Genomic DNA, 26,124 nt, shown 5'->3' on the forward strand with positions numbered 1-26,124 from the left:
ATTATTAGTGTTACTGTATCACCCACAAAACCCCATTAACAAATCTACTGATTTCATTTTCTTCCACAAACACGGAAAAAAAAGAAAAGAAAAAATAGAAACGAAGAGGAGAGTGGCCTTCCCGCCAGATGCCATCCTGTTAACCTCCCTTCCACCTTGGGGCAAACTTCCCATCATGCACCTGTGGACCTGACGGCGTCTTCCGGTCGAGGGATCTGCCAGGACGGTTTCCGCGGTTTCGCGCGCAGCTGCTTGGCTAATTCACCTCCTCGGAGTTGGCGGATTAAGTTAATTAAGCGACGCATCACACGGACCGCACGGGAGCCAAGGGCTCAACCTCCTCCTCCGGTCTCCTGGCAAATAAGTAGAGCGTGGAAGCAGACCTTGGAATAATTCTGGATGACTCTGCGCACTTAAGAGAAGAACGATCTGATAGAACTCCACTTTTATCAGCGTTCGAGGGCGATGAGCCCCAACTTCCTTCAGCCCCTTCTCGAGAAGATCAGCTGACATCGGTGTGAAGCGGCCATTTTATGTTTTGGTTTGATTTGATGCTCATGGCAGCCACCTTTGCCTTGAATAACTGGTCCTGTTGCTCAAAGAATACGTGAAGACATGACCCATCTAAGACTAGACATACTTCCTCCAACTCTTTACGTGTTGGTGAGTGCTTTAGATGCTGACACAAAATCCTTCTTTTACATTCCCAAAGAAAGATATCATAGATCACAGATATTAGGGGGATAAAGAGAGCACTGAGATTTTTTGGAATTTTGAATGATATTTTTAATAAATAATGTGGAAAAAATTACAGTTTTTCCCAATTACGTGATCCTCAAGATGCAAAAAGTAAAAAAAAAAAAAAAAAAACAATGGCTAAGGACCTTGTTCACTCATAAAAATCCCAAAAAACGAAAAACAACCAAAACACTGATGTCCCTCGAGACGTGCATTTCAACCCAGTCTACCACTTCAGCTCGATTTTGTTCCATTCTTCACTGACAGTACAAAAAAAAACAACAACAAAAATGAAACGCTAAACCCAAGAGGCTGGTCTCATTAAACAGCACTCAGAAAGGGGGCTCCCCAGAACCGTTGCCTAGGGGAACCCATATGTGGCTACAGCACCAGAACCGGAGAGCAATGACCTGAATCTGAGCCTCTATTTGTCCAACACGATGGGAAAGTCAAGCCAGAACTTCCTTAGCAACAGCCCCTGTAACTAGGGGTTTCAGAGCAGGTCTCTGTACCAGAAACCCACCATTTTCAACGACACACAAATTTCACACCATAAACCTTTAAAAAAAAATGTTCGTTGAATGATTTGGGGCTCAGGAAACTATGTCGCATATGAATTGTAGGATCATTAGGAAAAACTACAAAATTTAACTAGAACTGCAGATCCCAGCATTCCATATCAAATGTCCTCCCTCATGGAAGTTGCAGTTTCATATTAATTTAGCTGTTTCACATCGATTGCACAATTTCTTCATAAAGCATTTTAACATGAATGGGTTTTGGTACGGAAAGCCATCCTGGAAGTTTGAGAGGGCGAGGGGGGCGGGGGGGGGGGGGCGGTGTGCTGGAGACGAGATGGACGGATAGTCCAACTTTTAAGTGCATTCAATGATTACCTAAATTCAGTATATGAATTACCGTTAAAAAAGAAAATTAAATAAATAAAAACTTTGTACTGAATCGATAGATTGTTTTTGGCAGTATACCTCAATCTGCACTGAGCTGTTTTTTTTTTTTGGTTTCCTGGTGTTCTCTGAACTGCCGTGCAAGAGGAGTCACATTTCCGAACTTTTTCACAATTAACACAAATCTCATTAAATCGGCCTTAGCCTGTTCCGCTCCAGTAAAATGGAATGCTTAATATATAAAATGATTTAAGATAAAGTTTAAGTGATTGTGCTTTTAAACCAATGTAAGACAAGAAACAAAACAAACAACAACAACATGGTAAAAAAAATACTACAGTGCAGTACAAAAAAAAAAAATACAAATCCCATTGTGGTAATTTCCCAGGGCAGCTAAATGATTGACACGTTTGCGTTGGACGAAAGGCAACACATTAATAATTGCAATAAAATTATTTTAAAAATAAAGAAAGGAAGACGGACTCACTGTACCACAGTGGGGTGATTAAAAGTAATGATATATATACATACATATATGTATACATAATTCAAAGAGAGTTCACTGAGTATGGCGGAAGCTACTCTCATTATTGTCAGGCATGACTGTAGACGCCTTTTTATAGTTTTCACAGGGGGAAAACTTTGCGTGGATAGATCAAGCAAACGTTGACCCCATATTATTATAGTACAGAAAGTACTCGCACGTTGTTTCATTTTGAAAATAACTTTTTTTCTCTCTTTCTCTCTCTCTCTCTCACACACATCACACACAATCTCTCACTCACTTTCTCTCACTCACTCACTCTCATTTTGCTTTTTCTTTGAAAGCACACCAAAATGACACATACGGAAACACTGTAAAAAAGAAAACATTTTCATAACCGTCAGCAAAATGTGACAGTTTTATGCATTATGATGGCATGACGTTCTGATGTTCTTTTAAATTATTATTATTACTATTGTTTTTTTTTTTTTAATTGGGAGGTGAGGTTGCCCTCCTGCTTTTCATGCCAGGGCGGTTTAGTCCTCTCAGTCTGGTGTTTCAGATGTGTTTAAAAACAGGAAGTGAGGTCAGAATCCCTTGCTGCAGAGTGACGTCCTGGTCAGCCATTTTGAGGAGTCAGCTGAAGGGCAAGCCTCCCTTCTGTAAGGTGACGTGTCACAATGGTTCTCCCAAAAAGCTCCTGCTGTCGTTCCGATCCCCACCTCCGACCCTCTCTTCCGACCTTCACCTCCGACCTTCAGCCTCGACCTTCAGCTCCGACCTTCACCTCCGACCTTCAGCCTCGACCTTCAGCCCCGACCTTCAGCTCCAACCTTCCGATCCCCATCTCCGACCTTCAGCTCTCCTGCAGCTGTGGACACAGGAAAACACCTCAGAACACGTCAAGCTGTCCTGCGTCTGCTCAGCCGATTCTTCGCCAGCAGGACGCCACAGCAGGCTAACGTTCTGCACATCACACCTGGTTCTTACAGCTTATATACTGTACATGCCTGTGTGCATCACACTTTACACTTTACTGTATATGTGATGGATAATAAAATTTAAAAATATGGTCAGTACTGTATACTGTACATTGTATGGATGTCAGTAGTAGTATATTTGATGACGAATGTCAGTGCTGGATACTGTATGATATATGAATGTCAGTAGTAGTTTATTTGGTAATGAATGTCAGTAGTAGTTCATTTGGTAATGCATGTCAGTAGTAGTTTATTTGGTAATGAATGTCAGTAGTAGTTTATTTGGTAATGAATGTCAGTAGTAGTTTATCTGGTAATGAATGTCAGTAGTAGTTTATCTGGTAAAGAATGTCAGTAGTAGTTTATTTGGTAATGAATGTCAGTAGTAGTATATTGGATAGCCAATGTCAGTAGTATATTACATAGTGGATGTCAGTGCTGCAGGCTGACCTCCTCCTCTCCCTCCTCATATTGGAGGCCCCCCAGGGTGTTGGGGGGGTTCCAGCGGGCCCCGGGGCCCCCCTCCCCTCTCCTGCGGCCCTCAGAGCTGCGGGAGGACACGGAGCCGGAGGACCTGGGGTCCCGAGGGGCCGTCGCCGAGGGAAAGGAGGGCCGGCTGTAGGGGGGCACGTCTGAACCAGAGAGAGAGGACAGATTACACACACACCTACACACTCACATACTCACACACACACACACACACTCACAGGCATGCACAGAACGAACTCGCACACGCCTTATTGCCCCATACCTGGGTGTTGGTGGGCCTTGTTGCCCTCCTCTTTGCCCCTCCTCAGGCTCCTCTGCCACTCTTCCCCAGGACGGGACGCCTCCGACCCCCCCCTCCGGTCCCTGTGGTCCGCAAAGCCCTGCCCCTCCACCCCAGACCTCAGGGGGGCGCCAGAGGGCACCAGCCCAGTCGGCTGAGAGTTCAGGACATCTGGAGAAGAACAGAAACGAAAGGTTAAAAAATCTCTTCATTACTGATAAGAGAAAATTTAAGCTGAGGATGTGCCAACTCCATAAGTAACAGAACCGTATGATATGAAAAACAGTTTCCCTGAAAAAGGCCCAAACTCTGCACCTGCATACACTTAAGCAAAGTGATTCTGTACGTGAGAGTGTGCGTGTTTGCGTGCGTGTGCTTGTGTGTGCATGCGTGCATGTGTGTGTGTGTGTGCATGCGTGCATGTGTGTGTGCCTGTGTGCAGTTTAAGGCTGTGTGCTGGATATTAAATTTCTCTGTGAAATGCTTCCAGCACAGGAATGAATTATTTACACCTCACTAGTAATATTGACATCTCTTATTCAAACCATAGTGCGCCCCTGGGTCTGCTCTCTGTGGGAATATACTACTGAGAGAGACAGAGCGAGGGAGGGAGAAGGACAGAGAGGGAGGGAGGAAGGGAGGGAGGAAGGGAGAGAGAGAGGGAGGGAGAGAGGGGGAGAGAGAGAGTGTGTGTGTGTTCACACCCTTTTAAGAGTAGGTTTTTTGGAATGTTTTTTTTTTCAGAATTCAAGTGAGTGTTCTAGAACTTCATTTCTATCAGTAGTGATTGTGACATCATCATTGGAATGTTCCGCTAAGAAGGTGGACTGAAGTGTGTAGAACTCTCACAGGCGTTTGGCAGAGGCCCTCATCAGAGTCACTTAAACAACTTTAGATTTTTTTCCCCATTTACACAGCTGAATATACACCAAAGCAATCCTGGCTCAAGAGCACAACAGCAGTGTCCCACTTAGGAATCGAACCTGCAACCTCTAGGTTACGAGGCCAGTTCCCTAACCATTATATCTGTGAACCCTTACAATTACAGCAGGTAGAGTACCTTCCACATCGCCCTGGGGCTGCTGGTAACCTTGGTGACCCTGGTAACCCTGGTAACCCTGGTCTCCAGGCGCGTGTCGTTTGTGCTTCTTGGGGGGTCGTCTGTGCATGACGGCGGTGCTCATGCTGCTGTCCGTGGAGACGGGGCTGCTGGGGCGGCGGCCCGGAGGGGTCATGGGATACTTCCGGCCTACGGGAGGAGAGAGAGAGAGAGTGTTCCACATTAAGAGAGTGTCTCTTAACCCTGGTTTGGGAGGACAGAGAGAAAGAGAGAGAGAGAGAGAATGTTCCACATGTCACTTAACCTTGGACAGTTGATTGAATTTGATTGGTTACCACTCCCCCCCCCCCACTCCCCCCTCGCTCACCCCCGGGCCCGGCGTGTTCCGGCAGCGTGCCGGGGGGGTGGCGGGCCACCCTGAGGCCGGCGAACTCGGCGGCGTTGGCCACGGCCTGGGCGAAGTCGGCGTCGGTGAAGAAGGAGCCGTCGGAGGAGTCGCCGTCGCCCCCGCTGGACCGGCGGGAGGAGGCGGAGCCGCCGTCGGAGGCGGAGCCCCAGCCGTTGATCATGGAGCCCGTCACGGAACTCTCCAGGTCCCCCACGCTGGACGCCGGGGTCTGGCCCAGCCTGCGGAGGCGGTCCTGCAGCTGCGCGTACTGCCCCTCGTCTGGCTCCGCCCCCGGCCCCGCCTCCGCGTCCGTCTCCGCCTCCTCCTCCTCCTCCTCCTCCTCCAGCCGGTCGCTGTCCCGCGCCCAGGGGCTGCAGACGTAGCCGTAGTTGTGGGGGGGGGAGACGGGCCCAGCGAGGCCCGGGGGGCTTGTTGTGTGCCTCCTAAAACAGCAGAGAGGGGTCTCATTTAAATCTTTTTTTTTTAAAGTTACATAGCAAAACATGTAGAGCTGAATCAACTATAAAGAGTATAATTTACACTGAGTACTCTGATTGTACTATGTGTCACTGTGTTTTTTTACACACAGGAAGTGACATCATCGGGCGAGTGGCCAGGGCCAGGTTAGTGTGTGTTAAATCAAAATTTGAAAATATTTAGTTATAGGAATAAATATAAATATATATGTTCAATCAATTCCAAGATATATTTTATTCTGACAGAGTACTCCCATTTCATTCCCATTTGAACTCAAACTCAGTTACTGTGCATTTTACCCACAGGAAGTGACATCATCAGTGGAGCAGCCAAGGCTGAGTACCTGTGGTTGTCATGACCGTCGCGTGTGATTGGTTCCTCCAGGGGGGAGGGCGTGAGCGTGGCGGTTGATTGGTGGCCGTAGGACACGCCCGCCGGGGATGAGGCCATCCCTCGGACGGGTGGAGTGGGACACCTGTCCGCAGCCTCCTCTTCCTCCTCCTCTTCCTCCTCCATCTCGCCTGGCTGGAGGTACATCCGCGCCGGGAGGGTGGGGCACGACGAGTCCGGGTCAAAGCTAGGACGACCGGAGGACACGCTTTTTAAAAACCTTCTCTCAAATCAAACTGTGGTTTCCTTTTAAAAGCGCAATAAGAATTACTGCCGCCACGGGGCGTGCAGGCAATCATAAGGTTAGCAGGCTAACGTGCTAAAGCGTTAGCGCCCATTGCTGCCATGGGGCTCATTGACAATATGAGCCGGATTGCAGCGGCGGGCTAACGTGCTAACGTCTCGTGCTGACGTCTCACCCGTTCTCCTGCGACAGGGCGTACTCCCCGGAGCTCTGGCAGGGAGGGGGGTTGGCGGGGGGAGGGGGCAGCAGGTCGGCCAGGTTCATCGCCCCCTGTTTGGGGGCTTTGACGGCGCGGGTTCCTTTCTTGGGACCCTGGCTCCCTGGACAAACCGAGAGAAAGCACATTTAGGCGCAGCGCTGCACGTCTCCGTGCTAAGCGTACCGAAGCGCTATTTACTAATGAGCTCATTCTGAGGTAGCACGACGCCAGACATGCACAGAGCTACCACATCCCATTGCTTAAATTATTAACCAATTACGGTCCGCTGTGGAGACCAGACCCTTTTTGATTGGTTCAACCAAAACATTTTTTTTTTGACAGACAGCTAACGGTCTCTCCACCCATTCTTGGCGTCCTTGTTGCCTCATTCACCCCAGCGAGGGCAATTATCAGGGCAGAAACACTGAAGCGCAGAAGTGCTCAATGTTACGGTGAGTCAGCTCTGTTGGGAGCGCATTTCATCCATTTTAGAGTGATGTAAACCTCAGAGTAACACTGATCATTACAGTGAGCGTATACAAAACAGGAAAGGCGAAGGAGGAATGACTCATAGCAGCACTGGACGACGACACGCTGACAGGGCTGTCCGTCAGTGATTTTCCGTTCGTCCGTACGCCGTTATTATCCCGACGACACCGTCTCCGTCTGCGTCGGACGAGGAAGGCGCCGGTAATTACCGACCTCGCCACACGGAGAGAAAAGAAAGGAGACAGTAAAAACACGCCCCCTCCTCCCTCCCCACAGTGCCCTGACACACTGGGAATTTCACAGGAAAAAAAGAAAAAACCCTGTAATTTATGATGTCCTATGGGGTCTCTCTATTCTTAGTCTTCGACCAGGTGGCTTTTAAAAGCACATCCTCTCCAAAACTGCTTCCCTGAAGCCGAGCATGGCTAACCTGGCCTCAAGACAAGCGCAAGTCAGTCAGGACAAATGGCATATCGCCAGAGAGAGTAAAGAAAGGATACAGCAGCCATGATATCACCTTTTTCATACAAAACAGGTGGTAGTCAGCAAGTATTCACCAATCATGGTGAATCTGTGTTTCTGAGTAACTTTCTTCTTCTGTGGTTGCAGGAGAAGAACTGTTTTCAAGAGTCTACAGAGACAGCAGCCTCATACCCCCGTGTGACAGAACAGGAAGCAAAAACAAACATACAACAGCGAACTGTACCTCAGAATGAACCACGGGGAGCAGGGGACGCATAATCTAAAAAACAATGCATAAAATATGCTGTTTTTAGGGTGTCGGTCTGATCCAGTGATAGGCACGTTTCTGCTACGCCAGCAGTTTTTCCGCTACCTGGGAGCAACCCAATTTGATTCATTTTCCAAGAAGAAATGATTGCGTGGGCGCATTTTTTTATTATTATTATTATTTTTTGTTTTGTTTTTTTAATATGTTTTTGTTATTGCTTTCGAAAGGTGGCATTTCAAGGTTATTACAAATTTCAGCTTTTCAGCCCAAAGGGATTACTACCAGAAGCCGTTTCCAATTACGCACCAAAAAAAACAAAACACAAAACAATTATTCGCGGGTAGTACACCACAGCCCGTAAAACACACAGGAATACTCCCCCTGACCCCACGGTGGATGAAACGCTCGCGCCTGATTGGACGACCACAGAGGCCGATAAAAGGAACAGACTCATTTCCACTCTCCACCTGCCCCAGGTTAATCAGCTCACTCGAGCACGGTTCTCGCTGTAATCCGATTCACGTACGCCGTGACTTTTTCAATCACGGTCGAAATACGAACGGTGCCACAGTCGGATGTAATAGTTTGGGCTCCTGTACTTCTGCGACATGGAAATATATTTGGAGATGTGTCACGCTAAATTATTTAGTGCCTAAAAAGCCACTTTCTTCAGAATTCATTCTCCAGTGACTGATAAATGCTGGTAACGAGGTTAATGAACAAACCAGTGACAGGTCCAGTTTGAGACCATTCAGCACAGTCATGCTGACCTACAGTACAAAACATCACACCAGTTATTTGAGGAGACACAACGATAACGGAATGTCCAACCTCGTTCCGTGACACCAGTATTTTTAAAATCTCTTTAATTTTGTGAACAGCCATTTTATTCTAACAGTCCAGACAAAATAAGCTCTTGGTCCTGGGGGTCTCCAGCCCCGTGGATCCCCTGATTTTCAGAGACAGTGGAAAACCCTGTTCGCTCATTCATGAAGGCTTGTTAACTCTACACCCCAGGGTTCGAATAACACTCTGGCTGTATGAGGGTCTGAGATTGCAACTGCCGTCCAGGGGTGGATTGCATTCACTAATTACTTTTGGGGGGCGTTTCTGGTCTCTATAAGGGAGGGTTCTGATCTCTTTTGGGGGGGGACTCTGGTCTTTTTTGGGGAGGGGGGGTGCTCACCGGAGGTGCTGGTGCTGGCCCGGTCCGAGCTGTGGTAGGAGCCGGTGCTGCTGTGCTCCGGGGCCGGGCTGTAGGGGATGGTGGTCTGCAGGCACCCCTCTCCTCCCCTGTAGTGATCTGTGGGAGGAACCACCAAAAAACCATCACTTGGCACATTCCAATTCACCCCCAGAACCGAACCAGTTGGTACGACCCGTATGACACGTGTCAACCAGTGATGTCATCATTAATCATCAGTCGTCACTGGCAGATCTGACTGATTACAAGGGATTTGAATACAGGACTTCTATTTTCCATTGCATGCAACAGCTATTTCTGTTATAATGGGTAAGAGGGTAAATCCTTCAACAGACGCTAAATGCATCTAATTAAAGGACCATTAGCGGCTTGTTACAATTCAACGGTTGCAATTATGGCTGGAAGCAAATCCATTGCGCACAGCGGGTCACCTGACACCACGTCTGATCTAAAGTTCCAGAAAGAATTATTCTGTAGTTCTCCTCAAGTCAGAAGCCACATTTTGGGCTCTCTCAATTTTTTGCCTTCTTTGTAGTTCTGGTCAATTCATCAATTAAGACATCCAAATTTACAATGCTTAGCACTCACCTTTATTCAGTCTGTTCTGCTCCACGACGCTGTACTGCGGCTGTGATGTCACTTCCTGAGGCTTCTGCTGCAGGGCCGGGCCAGCCTTCCAGCCCCGCTTCTCGCAGCAGAGTTCGCCCCCGGCCCCGGCCCCGCCCCCGACTCCGCCCCCGGCGTTCTTGCTGGCGATGTTGGACTGGATGAGCTGGGTGGTGGCGTACGGGGTGGGCTCGTAGGGCGTGGCGGGCCCCCCCAGGCCCATGAAGCACATGCCGGGGGTGTTGAAGGTCTTCATCTCGTTGATCTTGTTGGAGAGGTCCACGTCGCTGTACACGCCCGAGTCGGCTGCCAGCAGCCCCGATGGCTTGCTCTCCAGCTGGCCGCTGTAGTTGGCGATGCAATCGGCTGGGGGCGGGGGCGGGGCAAGAAAGCGAGAGGTGTTTAAACTATCCAATCGAATTTAAGCTGTGAGCTTGGGTGGGCAGGGCAAGAAAGCATGAGGCGTTTAGACTATCCAATCACATTTAAGCAGTCAGCTGGGGGGGGGGGGAGGGGCGCGGGGCAAGAAAGTGAGAGGCATTTAGACTATCCAATTAAATTTAAGCAGTCTTCTGAAGGAGGTCAGTGATAGTGATTTCACTAATTAGCTGTACCCTCCTGGGTGAAGAATTGTGCTAATTAGCGAATCCAGGTGATTGGAACAAAATACCGGAGAGGACTTTTACTTTGATTTAACAGCTCTCTGCTTAACCTTAAAAGAAGGTTCTTCAACTACTCCTTTGAGGGGGCCACATTTCTAAAATCATTTTGCACCTATAAAATAAAGAAAGAATAATTGATGCTTTGAGGAAACTTACACAAAAACAGCTGCATTCACACCAAAAAAAGACGCTGTATTAATAGGACTGGTGTGCACTGAAACGTGTGTTATACACACTAAAATCACTTCAGATAACCGCCAGAGCATCTGATTGTATTCCTGCTACCCACCACTGGGTCCTGATAAAGGGTTTAGGGACCCAACCGGCCGATCCTAAAAATGTCCCAATCCCACAGGGACACGGACACGCCTCTCCTGCACTCGCGCAGAGAACGCGTGATAAATAACCCCCCCTCCCCCCCCCCCCCGAACACGACCGCTCTGCCCGCACGAGGATCGGTTTAATCAACAATGGCCGAACGGCGAGGGATGTTTCAGAAACGCTTTAATTAAATTCACACCGTCTCCGAGGCGACGGTATCACTCCCAGGGTCCAGGGAGAAGATGCATATCTCCTTTATGAATAATGTGAATTTCATTTAAAGTCAAATGTTAAATGAAATATTCTTATCTCGTGTGTGCGTGTGCGTGTCAGTGTGTGTACATGAGTTAAACTCTCAGATCACCCCTACTGACAAGAGAAGGCATTGAGGTTGCCAGGCTGTTATAAACTCACCTGGTTGGCTGTAGGTAGTGAGGTTGCCAGGCTGTTATAAACTCACCTGGTTGGCTGTAGGTGGTGAGGTTGCCAGGCTGTTATAAACTCATCTGGTTGGCTGTAGGTGGTGAGGTTGCCAGGTTGTAATAAACTCACCTGGTTGGCTGTAGGTGGTGAGGTTGCCAGGTTATAATAAACTCACCTGGTCGGCTGTAGGTGGTGAGGTTGCCAGGTTGTAATAAACTCACCTTGTCGGCTGTAGGTGGTGAAGTTGCCAGGTTGTGATAAACTCACCTGGTCGGCTATAGGTGGTGAGGTTGCCAGGTTGTAATAAACTCACCTGGTCGGCTGTAGGTGGTGAGGTTGCTGTCGCTGGTTCCGTTCCCGCTGTTGCAGCAGTTGATGCTGCAGTCCTTGTGATTGGGGCAGGCGTTGGGCCAGGGGTCCCCCAACCAGGGCTGGGGGGCCGGATCCCCCATATTCAACAAGCCGGGCCTGGGTGGGCGAGGGGGTAATAGCATTGTCATGATCCACCAGTAGTAAATCTGGCAACGCTAGATTTTTAAAAGCGAACACAAAGTAGAACTCCCCAGTAACAGGGTCGAGAGCCTTGGATTCAAAGGCTGGTGATGAGTAGGTTCCCAAAGCTCTTAATAAGCAACGGGACGTCCCGAGGCCAGGCTTTTTCAGCTGAAACTGTACACCACCGGAGGCGAATGCATCCCCTGTTTGTTCGGTAATCAAGATCTCACTTCCCCCCTCAAGAAAACAAAACCTGATAATCAAAAGATAATCTCTGAGTTGGGAACAGCCAGAAGCAACCTTTGTGTTCTGATAATTTCATGTGGGAAAAAACAAGCGGTTTTTATGTGCTTTCCATGAGTAAACCGTGCTCCTCAGACTGCTGGGATTCAGCTCCTGCTGGCCCCTCTGTCATCAACACTACCTCGCCTCAGACAACAGGATGACATCATCATATTTATGGACAGACAGAAGGACCAGATCACACAGGGAGGGTCTGGGGGAGGCAAAAAAGGGACTATTTATTTCCTGAGTTTGTTCAGGTACGGTATCTGTTGAGGAAATGAAAGCACCTCCCCCTGGTGGCGGCTTGTGGTAACACATCCCATCCTCTCACGCACCCAGGCAAACCTGCTATTTTGGGCATTTACAGGGACATAACCCGGGGGTGACCGTATTTTTGGCGATATTCTTTAACCTCAAAGACACACACACATGCCTGCACACACGGACACACGGACACAGGAAAGCAGGAAAGCAGACCGTGTCCTGTCCATTTGTTCCTTCAGGCCACGAGTGTTGCTTGGTAAAAAGGTGGGATGAAGGGTTCCACAGTTTATATGGTCTTTTCAGCTTTTATGACCACCCCCCCTTTTTTTTTATCTTCTGGAAATTAGGCCTCCCAGCCACTGTTTACAACCTGCAGGAATTTGCGACCCCCAATCCTGGACATCAGCAGAATTTGGCAAGAACAGCCAAATTGGACCCTTACACCAACATTGCATGCATACACATACGGCGCGCATAGCTCAGGAGTAAGACGATGTCTGGCAGTCGAGCTTGCCGTTCAACCGCCCTGCACAGTGTCTTGAGCAAGACACCTACCCTACCTAACTGCTCTGCGAATGAGCATCAATTGTAAGCGCTTGAAAAGCGCTATATAAATGCAGTCCATTTACCATTACCATTTACATACTCTCGCTCTCACACACACATACACTGCCTCACACAAACACACACACACACACAATCACACATACAGACAGGCGTGCACATATGCGCACACACACACACCCAATCACACATGCAGACAAGCGTGCACACACACACACACACACACCCCGCTGCTGTTTCAGAGCTGTGATATTTCTCACCTTCCCGCGCTGCTGACAGTTTCTCCCCCGCGCTGGTAGGCCACTGGAACAGAGCACAGTTGCCAAAGGTCACACACATAAAACACATCATCACAATATGGAGGCTGCCGAGCAAACCTGACACTGCCTTCCGTCAGCTGGGATTTGAGCTCGCAACCTCCGGTGACCAAACCCTGTTCCCCCATGCAGTTAGACTGTTTTTTTTATGAACCATAACCAGTCATAAATCACACAGTATGCACATGTCCCTGTGCTGTACATTACAACACAGGGAGCATTCAGCAATTTGTAAATCAGGTTTTTGCCAATCAGATTAGGCCCCACTTTACAAAGGTGAGACAAAGTCACAAACTCACCCCGTCAGATGTAATTTATTTTCCTGCGACAGAAGTTTTACTTTGCCCTTATTTATTCATTTATCGCCGCTCGTCGAGTAACCTCTCAGAGATCCCTGACTCAACTGCAAGCACGGGCGAGTTTCCAAATTCCTTCCATTTTCTTTCGCCCCATCGTACAGTTCAGCTTCAGTGCATTTTATTGCCTTACCTTGTGATTATTTTACCAGGCTGTCAATCGCCCATCAGCGATGATGATGATGATGATGATGATTAATTGATGTTTTTCCCCTGTGACTCACCTACTAAATTTTTAGTTTTTTTTTCCTTTTCATTTGAGCATTGTGCTGTGTTTCAGCCTGACCTTTAGAGAGCTACCTTTGAATGAGACCACTGAGAAAACTGCACACACGGCCATGCCTCTGTGGTATTTATCTGGTTTTAATGTCATCTAAATGTTACATTGTTTTTAGGGATTTATATGCGTTTTCCTATTGTTTCATGCTGTGATTTTTAACTAGGCTGAACAATGATCAATAATGGACAACAAAGATCTTCTGAAAGACGAAAATTGCAAGTTATTTGGGTGACTGTCAAAGCAAAGAACAACTTATTCATGTGTAGTCATTGATAGGAACTTACAACATCAAGCCTGTCACTTGTACAGAGTACCTCCTATAAGACAGTTGGAGTTGGATTCACACTTGAGCAGCGTTGCCAGATTGGGCATTTATCCACCACAATTGGGCTACTTTTTTTAATGTTATTGTGCAGGGAAAAACCGGTTTACCGTTTTCAAATCTGGCAACCCTGCGCCAGAGGACCAGTGTTATCTACAGGGATCAGGAGCTCCGGAGGTGAACCCACACCTGGGTAACGGTGAGAGAGTACCTGCATGCCTCGGTACCCCGTAGCCCCGTTCCCACGGAAACAGCCCCGCAGGTAACCGTGAGCACATAATCGCCTCCATTAGTCATCCTGACCGCACGCTTAAGAGAGCTCTTTGTGCTGCTAACCGCGCTAACGCTCGTGGGGGGGGGAGGCAAGCGTCGACAAGGAGTTCATCGAGACCGGACCCCCCCAGGGCACTGAGACTCTAGCTTACAGTGATTCAACTGCACCCCTGCCAAACTCCCCCCCACCCCACAAACTCCAGCTCTAACTGGGACATCTATGTCCTCATCTATCTCCACTTGCAAACATAACAGCAGCGGGGAGCCCCCGCTTTGATCAGGACTCTGGGGGATTCCACGGGCTCTCTGAGGAAGTCCTTAGCCCGACAGACACTGACAACCTTGACAGGTTTAGAGGGCGTTTAGCGCTGCCCCGTTGTGCATTAGCATTCTTGCGCGGCGCGGCTACGTGCACGCACACATTTGTTTACCTGTCCACCTACTGCATGGAGCGTGCACGCTGGGGGAATGGGGCAAAGTCGAGGAGCTGCGAGTTCAAATCCCGGGTGGTGTACTTACCCTTGAGCTGGGATAAACCTGCACTGCGTTAGTAAATACCCTGCCTGCGTCGTAAAACATATAATGTATTCTGGCTTGGATAGCAGCGCACAGTGACATGGTATGTATGGGTGGATAGCTAAATATGAGTACTCCTCATCAATGTACAGGTATGTATAAACAGGCACACACACACACACACACACACACGCACAAGCACACACACGCATATGCATGCAAAACTTACCTGTTGGAGTGAAGGTAAAGGATGGAACTACAGGATCCAATCAGGGGAACAAATCATGTGTGAAAGGGAGAAAGGCATATTTTCATTAGAATACTGCTGAATTAGCAACTGCAAAATCATTCATCTCCTTAAATATTTACACGCACACACACACACAGACACACACCTCTACCTACCTTACATAAACAGGATATTGTCTCCTGTTATAAAAATGGCTCATAAAACCAGTCATATGTGAGAAAATGGCACCTTTTTATACAAAGATGTTCTCTCCTCCTCTTCCTCAGTCTCACCACTACTGCCAATATTACTTCGCAACAGCTCAGTAAAATCTACCTTCTTTTGATCCACCTCCCCCCAGTTGTCTAGAGACCCCCTGCTGGTTAAGGTGAGTCCGAGGCAGGGAGGGTTTGAACTCTAGCCCCAGGCTTCAGGGCCCAGCTGGGCCGGGGGTCACAGCGAACAGTGTGGGGGCAACACCTCCATCACAGTCACTCCACAGGGAAAGGGGAACACTTCTAAATTAAGCGTTCCAGGACTCCACGGGGAGGGGGGGGCGAGACAGCCCAAATCAAAGGCCAAGTACGCCTCTCTTTCAGTGAGGGAGAGTTTATCAGGCTGTTGTGCTAACGGCTCCGCTAATGGAACAGTTTCGTCTGCGTTCGTTTAGATCTTTGACTTCGTTTTAGTTTAAGAAGAGGGTACTACCACTTTGATTCCCCGAAGGAGACGACAAAGGCTAAGACCAGGAGCAAAGCTACCGGAGAACAGTGAAGCTACTGGAGACTTTAACGCCAAAAACCTGTGAACAGCACTCGACGGGGAAAGACCACAGGTCACTGTCTTTCCAAAAAAAAGAAATAAAAGAGATCTCCGATGGGGGTAGCGCACGGGGCAGAGGACCGAGTCAGGCGGCGCACCCCAAGCGCAAGGAGCCGGGCGTGCCGACCCCCACCCCGTTTCGTCAGCTGACTCGTGACTCGAAAGACAGAAAAGGGCAGAGAGAAAAGTACAGCGCGCAGACGTGGATGTCACGGCGACGGTTGCCATGTCTGGCGGATATCCCTCATTCATTTCCCCCTTCAGGCTTTGAGGCCCTCAAGGCTGCTGGGAGATTAAGATGAAAAAACGTTCGGCGGACGACCCGACAGCTTTATCAGTTTACGTCCGTCTCCACCTGCGCTGACAACAAAATAGCCCACCGGTGACTTTGACAGGGAGATGAATAAATCTAATTACCTCAGACACACAGAGGAGAGTATCAACAGCGTCCCTTCCCTTCCCTGTCACTGAATCTCAGTTGGCATGGCATGTATCACTACATGGTGCGGGGGGGTGTTTGACAATCAACCACCTGTTAACACTAACCAAGCCAAACCTTCATGTCAGTATCTGCTATTAATGTGGACATACACACCGCCCCCCCCCCCCCCACCTTAAAATCAGCAATCAGGTTAGGCGAGTTTACTGCCCAGTAAACACAAAACGTTCTCACAATGTTGCCGCAATGTACTTGCAATGTTATGGCACGGACAAAACATTCCAGTCACATTTTGTGCAATTTAGTGCATTAACAGGGCTGTAAAAGAACATACATGCTCCGTCAGCCTACGCCATATAAATAAAAGTTAATAAAACATAAAATAACTTCCTTTATTGTGTCTTGGACAGCAAAGCCCTCTGACACAGCACACACAAGCGAGGAGCTGAACTCCCTGAGGATTCCTCTTTAATCCACCCGGACGCACAAACCCGGGAGCCAGCGACACGGTTAGCGGCTCCAGAGGGAACGCGACGCTCGCTCACTCGCCCTGGCACGCGCTCAGTGGAGAGAGCTGCGGTCCAAACCGACGGGCACGTTTCCGCCGGGCCGGTGCCATCGACCGAGTCAGCGGTTTTACCCGCGAAAAAAACGTTAGCCTAGCCTAGCCTAGCCTAGCCACCCCGCTAGCCGTTTCGCCGTTTTCCGCCGAGCCAGCAGAACTCTGACAGTAATGCGGAGGTCCGGAGCTCCAAGAGCACTGCGGCTTGTCCTCAAATACCTCAGAACAAACGCGGAAACCGGGAGGAGATTTCTTTAAAAAGAATTTGAAGGGCTGTTTGGTGCCTCGTTTGATTAAGGGCACGCGGCTGGCGGTCTGGGGCTGAATCCGGGCCGTGCCAGCGCCGACTGCACTCAGTAACCCCTTACGGTGATGCACAACTGCCGCCGATTGCCTTGCCCAGGGTACGGGCGGGTTCGGTGGTCCAATACAACACACACTGTGCGCATTAAGACGGACAGACAGACACACTGAGAGAGAGAGAGAGAGAGACAGAGAGAGAGAAAGAGAGAAAGAGAGAGAGAGAGAGAGAGAGAGAGAAAGAGAGGAAAGGCAGTTGTAATGGTAGGACTGAGGAAGAGGAAGAGAGAATATCTCCATGTAAAACGATGCCAGTTTCTCACAAATATAAAACTGGCTTTATGAGCCTCTTTTATAACAGGAGACGATATCCTGTTTGTGTTAGGTAGGGGGAGGGGGGCGTCTGAGGACTGTGTGATGTGTGTGTGTGTGTGTCTGTGTGTGAGCGTGTGTGTGTATGTGTGTGCATGTCTGTTGTTTTTGGGGGGGTATGTATAAACGCATGTGGCGGTGTGATTTGGGCGGGCGGTGGGGACTGATTTGGCGGGCGGATGGGGGTGGTTTGGGGCGGGCGGATGGGGCTGGTTTGGGGCGGGCAGATGGGCTGGTTTGGGCGGGGGCGGATGGGGGTGTTTGGGGCGGGCGATGGGGGCTGGTTTGGGGGCGGGGCGGATGGGGGCTGGTTGGGGGGGGAGGGTGTTTGGCGCGCGGATGGGGGCTGGTTTGGGGCGCGGGGGCGGATGGGGGCTGGTTTGGGGCGCGGGGGCGGATGGGGGCTGGTTTGGGGGGCGCGGGGGCGAGGGAGACGCACCCTTGCGGATTCCCGCGTAGCTCCCGCTCAGGCCGCTCCTCTTCTTGCGGTGGCGGTACAGCCAGACGCTGAACACCATCAGGACCAGCCAGCAGGTGGCGCCGATGCCCGCGATGAAGGCTGGCTGCTTCACCACGTCCGAGATCTGCTGGGTCAGCGTGTCCTCCGGCCCCGCCCCGCCCTCCACGACCCGCCCTGCTGCGTCTGAGGAAGAGGAGGGGGAGGAGGAAGAGGAAGAGGAGGGGTCAAGCCTGGGCAGCATATATGGAGGAGAAAGGGTAGGAAGAGGAAGGGAGAGAGAGAGAAAAGAGGGTGTGTGTGTGTGTGTGTGTGTGTGAGTGTGAGTGTGTGTGCATGCCTGTGTGAGTTTTCTGTGTGCCTGATCGTGTGTGTGTGTGTGTGTGTGTGTGTGAGTGAGTGTGTGTGCATGCCTGTGTGAGTTCTCTGTGTGCCTGATCATGTGTTTGTGCTCATGAGTGTTTGCTTAATTTCTCTCTCTCCCTGTGAAACGATGCGAAGGGCAGGTCTGCCTGTTGAAAGTGACGAGCGGCGCTTCGTTATAGATAACGAGCGCAGCGCTGTGGAGGCAGATTAAGTGCACTGTTCCGCTGGATATCGATCGCGACAGCGAGCCGGTTTCGGCGGGAAGAGCGATAAGCGCATTAACAACCGCGAAGGCGTGGCCGAGTTATGAGGGCGGAGTCCGGCGCGGTCGCCACGGCAGCGTGATTATTTCTGATTGCTCGTTTAATGACTGGCACCGAGAGATGAAAGGAAAACAAGCGCACGCTTGTAATGGAGGTCACACGTGCGCAGATAAACAACTACAATAATACAGCGAAAACAACTACAAGCCCCAGGCACAGTGATGTCAACTACAAACCTCAGGCACAGTGATATCAGCTACACACGAACAGATACAGTGAAAACAACTATACACCTCAAAAAACACACTGACGTCACCTACACATGGGTGTGTGTGTGTGTCAGCTTCCATGCTTCCCTGCTTGGACCCCTATTAATAAAAACCAAAACAATTACAAAAGCATTCTAGCTTCTTTGTTACTACTACTAGTAATACTACTACTGTTACTATTAAGTACTACAGCTACTGCTACTACTACTACTACTACTACAGCTATTAAAACTACTAACTACTAATTTGATCCAGGTCTGCTGAGTGGGAGGGGCCTAATCTTGGCGGGGCAATCAGTAGGTGTGGTCACTCACCCAGCTGGAAGAAGGTGACGTTGCTCTTGACGCCCAGGCCGGCAGCGTTGCTAGCGGCAACCTCCACGCTGTAGCGTATCCCGGGCGACAGGCTGGGGATCAGCACCCAGAAGGTGGAGCCGTCCACGGTGCGGTTGACATGGTAACGGCTCTCATTGCCAAGGCACCAGATCTGTGCCAGGGAGAGGGGTTAGGGATGGTGAGGGGCGGGACCACGCAAGAATCACATCCTGGTTTTCCAGAGTGATTGGCAGGTGTCAGAGATCCAATCAGCCTTGGCCACCATTTAGTTACAATATAAACACACTCTCCACGGTGGCACGGTACTGCAGCGGGTCCTGTGTTCGAATCCCAGCCTGGGCCTTCCAGTGTGGATTTTTCATGTTCTCCCCGTGTCCGCGTGGGTTTCCTCCGGGTACTCTGGTTTCCTCCCACAGTACAAAGACACTGCAGGCAGGCCGACTGGAGACTCTAAATTGCCCGTAGGTATGAGTGTGTGAGTGAATGGTGTGTGTGCCCTGCGATAGACTGGCAACCTGTTCAGGGTACATTCCACACCTTTCACCTAAATTTTCATCTTGGAAAATGAGCAGTGGGCAAACTTGTGAAGCAACTACGCTGTCATGCCTCACTGATAGGATATTCACACACACACAAAAGCTCAGACATGCAAGGTCACACAACCAACCAGGGAAAATGGAAAGGGTCGGCACAATCAAAGATCAAAACGCGCCGTCTCACGCTTTCTTGCGTCTGAAGTGGAGGAATAAGCAAGACGGATAAAAAGGCTCACAGCAGTACCGGCTTCCCACCAGCAGGTGGCGATAAAACACCAGGGTTCAGCTTATCCAACAGCTGAAAGGAGGCTTTCGGTACCTGTCAATCCTCTATGTTCGCCACATACAGAAAAGGAAGCGAAAGTTCCACACCAGCGTCCCGTTTGGGATCAAGGAGCTAATTCACAAGCCACAGACTCGATGGCTGAACGGGGATTCAGCATTTCAAAGTTCTCTCCAAATAGTGCCCCATGCTGAAGACCCTCCTCCTTAAACACATTAGGATGAACAGTTCTTAACCAACTCTGAATACGTTAGGTCTAACTTAACACATCTCGTCTGCTCTACAGTGTAGTGTATGCAGGGAGTAGAAGTTGTTGGTGCAGAACCCACCCTAGTGGAGAGATCAGGGCTTTACACTTCAGTTCAGTGACTCAGCCTTGAATGCCCGTTGTTGTGAGATCCATAAATGTTTAAACTCACACAGTAAACTTTAAACTTTCCCTGATTGGTTTAAAGACCTCTCAACCCAGAGTCTTTGATTTGAGATATGAGCTCATTTTTTGTTTGAGTACAATAATCATACATTCACAGCTGGGCCGTTAAGACTTCCAGCTTGTACAGGTCACATGCTCCACTTGCCCAGTGAACTAAGCATGTCACCGTGAATACTATAAATTCAGGATACATCTTTAGCCAGCCATGTTATGATGAAACGCATTGTTTCAGAATATTAAAAAAAAGCAATAACAAGACAGAAAGCCTATTCTTTTGCACCTGTGGATGCACGCTGAAACAAAACATTGTTGCTTAGGTGACAGGCTGGAGTGAATGGAGTCGGATTCCTTTCATCGCTCTCTTACTTCCTGCTTGCTAAGAACTCGCAGCCTTTTGTAAATCATCATTCCAGGATATTTTTTTTCCCAAGCTGCTCACACATGTTCGCTCGTGATGTCAAGAATCACTTCTATGCACTTCTATGTTTCCATAGCAACCTTCAACCACATTACAACCACCCCTGCACAAGCTTTCACCCCACCCCCCCTCTGCAGCCTGGCAGTAAACTTCAGCCAACTACACTGTCTCAGACTCTGACTCCTTCTGGGGGCTGTTTTGCGTTTGGTTCTCTCTGGCTTCTGTGCAGCAGTCTTCGCTGTCCGCACTCCTGTCCTTCCTGTCTGCGACTTCATACTGAGACTGTTTCTGTTGTTCTGCAGCCTCGTCTTCTCCCTCTAACTGTTCCTGTGAAATTATATCTTTAGGACACAGTGACTCTACCACAATCTTGCCACCACTCTCTCTCTCTCTCCGACTCTCTCACTCCCTCTCTCCCTCTCGCTCTCTCTCTCTCTGACTCTCTCTCTCTCCCTCTCTCAGACTCTCTCACTCCCTCTCTCTCTCTCTCTCTCTCTCTCAGTCTCTCTCACTCCCTCCCTCCATCTCTCTCTCTCGCAGTGGAGGGTAACCTCTAGGCCGCATGCAGGTGAATGTTGATCCGGGCCGGTTGAGCGCCCCCTGCTGGTCCTGGGCCAGCGTGTGCGGTGCGCAGGGTTCGGGGGGGGGCGCTCCTCATACCTTGTACTCCTGCACTACGCCATTGTGTTCCTCCAATGGAGGCGGTTGCCAGGCAACCACGATCGCCGTCCCGTTGCTGCTGCTCTTCGTCACGGTAACCATACGGGGGGCTGCACTGGGTGCTAAGAGACAGACAGACGGACAGACATAGGGTAAGACCCAGTGATTCAAATCAACAATCATTCATTTTTGGTCTCTTCATTTATGCTTTAAACCTGGGATCTCCTGAAACAGGGTTGGGCAGCCCTGGCCTGGAGGACTTACTATAAAGTACCCCGCCCTTCCACGGTTCCAGAACATTGACTGAGACGATGAATAAAGTTCGGTCTTGAAAATCCGCTACAGCCACACAGGACTGACCCTGCTCCCACATGACTGACTCCGCCCCCACAGGCCCCGCCCCTAACCATGCCCCCTCACCTTCCTCCAGCGTCCTGGCGGTCCTGGCCTCGCTGTCCGCGCCCTGGAACTCGTTGAAGAACGGTCGCACCTTGAATTCGTAGCTGAGCCCCTTCTTCAGCTGCTGGACGACGGCCCGGTCCTCCCCCGGGGAGTGCACCTCCAAAACCTCCCACTGGGTCCGCGCAGCGCCCCCCTCTGGAGAGGCCCGGTACAGCACCTTATAGCCCTGGATGTACTGGGACTGCTTCTCCACCTGGGGGAACAGCATTGATAGTGTAGTATAATACACAATAGAGCACAGAGTACAATAGAATATAAACTAGAGTACAGAGTACAAAAGAACATAAAGTAGAGTACAGAGTACAATAGAATACAGGGTAGGTAGTCAGGGGAATAAAGAGTAGACTACAGTAGAACACTGAGTACAGTACTGTGGAATACAGTAGAGTACAGTAGTGTGGAGTACATTAGAATATAGAGTAGAGTAGAGTAGAGTGGAGTAGAATAAAGAACAGACTATACAGACAATTAGAGCACAGAGTAAAATAGACAACAATAAAATACAGACTACACTCAGGGCTGAGGACCCCAGCAGACCCTGCGGTTCTCCAGGACCAGGGCTGGGGTCCCCAGCAGACCCTGTGGCTCTCCAGGACCAGGGCTGGGGACCACAGGTCTGGGCAGGGCATGCAGAACAGGGCAGGGCCTGATACTCACCGTCCACTGCACCTGCACCGAGGAGGAGGAGAGGATTATGGGATTGTGCAGGTGGATCAGCACATCCCCCAGCTCTCTCTGGATCTGCCGGTGGTCCACACCCTGGCTGGTGGGAGGAGTGTCTGCAGAAGCACCACAGAGTAAGACAAACACCACAGAGCAAGTATCATCACCACAGAGTAAGACAAACACCATAGAATAAGACAAACACCATAGAGCAAGTATCATCACCACAGAGCAAGACAAGACAAACACCACAGAGTAAGACAGATACCACAGCACAAGTCAGATCACCACAAGTAAGCCAATGAAGCAAATTTAGACCCTATAAACAAGGTTGATTTGAGTCAGCTGTGTAACCGGTTTCTTTAATTGACAAATTAAGTCGCTAGAACTGGGTTACAGAGCTCTGCCAGACAGAGATAAGGGAATTGAGTTGCTCTGAAGAGAGAATTTGATTGTAGGGATTGTTGTGGGCAGAACTGTGTTTGCTGAATCTGATCAAAATTGGAATCAAATTTGAGAGAACTGATCTGAAATGGAACTGAATTTGAGGTATTCACCCCTGCCACAGTGTCTGAGTGCATGTGTGTGTGCGTTTGTGTGTGTGCGTCAGTAGTCATATGTACACACACATAGAAATGCGAAACGTATTTGAGAAATGGGAGAAATCTGTATATCTGCCAACCCCAGTTCTGTTTGAAACTGCCCATACAGTTCGAATGAACAGCTGACGAACAGAATGCCCATTGCAACCTTGGTCAAATATGGGCTAAATCTGTTCACTAAATAGTAAATACTTTCACTCTTTGTCAGGGTTAAAGTGAAAACCTGCAGGACGGTAGACCTCCAGGAACAGGGCTGGGCAGTCCTGCGAGACCCAAATCTCACCCAACGTCCCCCCCAGGGCTGTGTTTGGGGGTGGGGGGGGGTCAGGGATGGCCGGGAGGGGGGGGGGGGGGTCGTACCCTGGGTCTTGACGGCGTCGCTGATGGGGCTGGGGTCGCTCCCCCAGGGCTCTGTTTGGGAGTGTTGTGAGGGGTGGGGGGGGGGGGGTCAGGGATGGCCGGGGCGGGGGGGGGGGTCGTACCCTGGGTCTTGACGGCGTCGCTGATGGGGCTGGGGTCGCTCAGGCCGTAGGCGTTGGCGGCTCGCACCAGGAACAGGTAGACGGCGCTGGGCCTGAGCCCCTGCAGCACGAAGGTCTCCGTCCTCACCTGCTCCGCCAGCGTGAGCCAGCTGCTGCCGGAGGCGTGGCTACCGACAGGAAGGGGCGGAGCAAGGGCGTGCGCGAGGGGATGACAGACAGAGAGGACATCTGTGAAATCTGAGACAGTCTCTCTCCCTAGCATGCACACGCAAACACACACACACTACACACAAACACACATCACAGTCTGACGAGCGCACACACACACCCCTCACAGGCATATATGCACATCACGCTCACACACACACACACACACTCATCACAGGCATATATGCACAACACGCTCACACACACACACACACACTCATCCATGCTCAAACGCACAACTAAGCACTAAAAGAGTTTTTTAAAGGTATGTTTCTTCCTCCTTGCTTTCTCACCTGAAGGCCTCGATGATGTAAGAGGTGGGCGTGGCTCCGGAGGTGGGGTTGGGCTTCCAGGACAGGGAGACGGAGGTGCGGGTGACGTCGGTCACCTCGGGTTTGGACGGGGCGCTGGGGATGAGGTTCGGGTCCGTGGGCCTGACGGGCTGCACTGCAACTCCAAACTCTGAGAGAGAGAGAGAGAGGGACAAAAAATACAGTGACCAGTCAGCATTAAAATGTGTATGTGAGCACGTATGTGTTTGCGTGTGTGTGTGCGTGTGTGTGCGTGTGTGTGAGTGTGTGCACATGAAGCTATTCCAGAGTGACCCCCCCCCCCCCATAGGGTGTGACCCCCTGGTTTACCTTGCACCTCCAGATACGCCTTCCAGGAGGCCTCTCCACTGGGGCTGGATGCTGTGCAGGTGTACACACCTGTGTCTCCCAGCTGAGAGGGGAGGGAGAGAGAGGGGGGGGAGGAAGAGGGAGGGAGGGTGAGGGAGGGAGAGGGATAGAGAGAGAGAGGAGGAGGGTGAGGGAGGGAGAGGATAGGAGAGAGAGGGAGACAGAATGAGAGGGAGAGGGAGAGGGAGAGAGAGTGAGGGAGAGGGAGAGAGAGGGAGAGAGTGAGAGAGGGAGGTGGAGAGAGGGAGAGGGACCCCAGAAGCAGTCACACTCTGTTACTCAGACGCAGCTCTGTAAGGGTTGTGGGGAGGCTGTATAAAGGTTGTGCTAGCGCTGTGTGGAGGTGCGGTCTCAACACCGCGTGAAGGCTGAGAGTAGGCTAAGCGTTGCGTGAAGGTTGTGCGAAGGCTGCGTCAGCGTTGGGGCGGCGCTGCGTTGTCACGGTTACCTTCGCGTAGCGGATCTCCAGGGAGCCGGACTCCTGCAGGTTTATTCGGGAGTCGTGGGCGGACACCAGCACCCCGTCCTTCCTCCACAGGACGGTCGGGCTCGGGGTGCCCGTCGCTAGGCAACTCAGGACCACCGTCCCGTCCACGGACACCTTCTGATCCACCGGGCCCTGCCGGATCACTGGAGGGGGTCGCTCCGACACCACTGTCCCAAAAAGAGACATCATTGACTTAATTATTGACTAACGACATATTCACAGTTTTGCCCAATTTACACATGACATTACACAAGCTAACATACACAAATACCACAGACACACAAACTTGTATTCTGTTCATATATATTCTATTTGTTGTACTCCTGCTTTTGGCCACATGTATCTGTGTACGTCATGCCAATAAAGCCCATCTGAATTAGAATTTGAGAGACGGAGAGAGGAATCTCTTGTCAGCATTCTATTTGAAATGGTTTTCTTTTATATGATGCTTTGAAACGCGATATTTACTGTGTGTATTTCATGCCAATAAAGCATATTGAATGGAGAGAGAGAGAGAGGCAGAGAGAAGGAGAGAGAGCGAGAGAAGGATAATTTGAGAGAGTGACGGAGATAAAGTAGAGGAAAAAGACAGAACATGAGAAAAAAAGGATGGAAAACAGATGGCAGATCTGCTGGTGAATTATGGGCTGTTGGATGATTTCCCCGTACATACACAAAGATCAGACTTTGGCACTTCTCTGGCTTTCCCACAGAAATAACTACACAGACCATCGACTCGCAGTCCTTGACTGACTGACCGATCGATTTTATCTGACGTAGTTTAAAATATACATTTTTAGGGTATGAAGCCCTCAGGCAACAACCATACACACAGTAAAAGTATCAAGGAAACTCGAGACAATGAAGTCATGATGTCTTATTTCCACTGCGGACCCTCGCTCCGTGCTAACTTAAATATAATACGTTAAAAAAAAGCACTTGGGGGAAATCTGAAATAAGATCATCACGAGTAGAATAATTCCGAAATTGCTGGGAGACCCTCAGCGAAACAAATCTTCTCTAATCCAAATAAAACCCCCTTCAGACGCAGGATTT

General features: G+C 49.9%; 1 protein-coding gene across 3 annotated transcripts in view; it reads right to left on the minus strand.

Moving 5' to 3' along the window:
• Positions 1–749: 749 nt before the first annotated feature.
• Positions 750–26,124, minus strand: part of LOC135264130 (roundabout homolog 1-like) — a 141,554-nt gene continuing 116,179 nt past the window's right edge. For 2 of the 3 annotated variants that reach the window (XM_064352820.1, XM_064352821.1), the window contains 21 exons: positions 25,030–25,235; positions 24,543–24,624; positions 24,195–24,363; positions 23,695–23,861; positions 22,605–22,726; positions 21,906–22,140; positions 21,486–21,607; positions 19,135–19,306; positions 17,905–18,108; positions 14,971–14,997; positions 12,938–12,980; positions 11,383–11,537; positions 9,646–10,029; positions 9,040–9,156; positions 6,611–6,755; positions 6,145–6,378; positions 5,304–5,767; positions 4,937–5,125; positions 3,859–4,047; positions 3,558–3,739; positions 751–2,998 (listed from right to left, as the gene is read on the minus strand). In XM_064352820.1, the coding sequence (XP_064208890.1) occupies positions 2,984–2,998; positions 3,558–3,739; positions 3,859–4,047; positions 4,937–5,125; positions 5,304–5,767; positions 6,145–6,378; positions 6,611–6,755; positions 9,040–9,156; positions 9,646–10,029; positions 11,383–11,537; positions 12,938–12,980; positions 14,971–14,997; positions 17,905–18,108; positions 19,135–19,306; positions 21,486–21,607; positions 21,906–22,140; positions 22,605–22,726; positions 23,695–23,861; positions 24,195–24,363; positions 24,543–24,624; positions 25,030–25,235 (3,623 nt within the window). In that variant the 3' untranslated portion in view covers positions 751–2,983. Of the gene's footprint in view, positions 2,999–3,557; positions 3,740–3,858; positions 4,048–4,936; positions 5,126–5,303; positions 5,768–6,144; positions 6,379–6,610; positions 6,756–9,039; positions 9,157–9,645; positions 10,030–11,382; positions 11,538–12,937; positions 12,981–14,970; positions 14,998–17,904; positions 18,109–19,134; positions 19,307–21,485; positions 21,608–21,905; positions 22,141–22,604; positions 22,727–23,694; positions 23,862–24,194; positions 24,364–24,542; positions 24,625–25,029; positions 25,236–26,124 lie in introns of all 3 variants that reach the window. The other variant, XM_064352819.1, reaches the window with a different exon arrangement.

This window comes from Anguilla rostrata, chromosome 9 (assembly GCF_018555375.3).
Source record: "Anguilla rostrata isolate EN2019 chromosome 9, ASM1855537v3, whole genome shotgun sequence".
Classification (NCBI taxonomy): domain Eukaryota; kingdom Metazoa; phylum Chordata; class Actinopteri; order Anguilliformes; family Anguillidae; genus Anguilla; species Anguilla rostrata.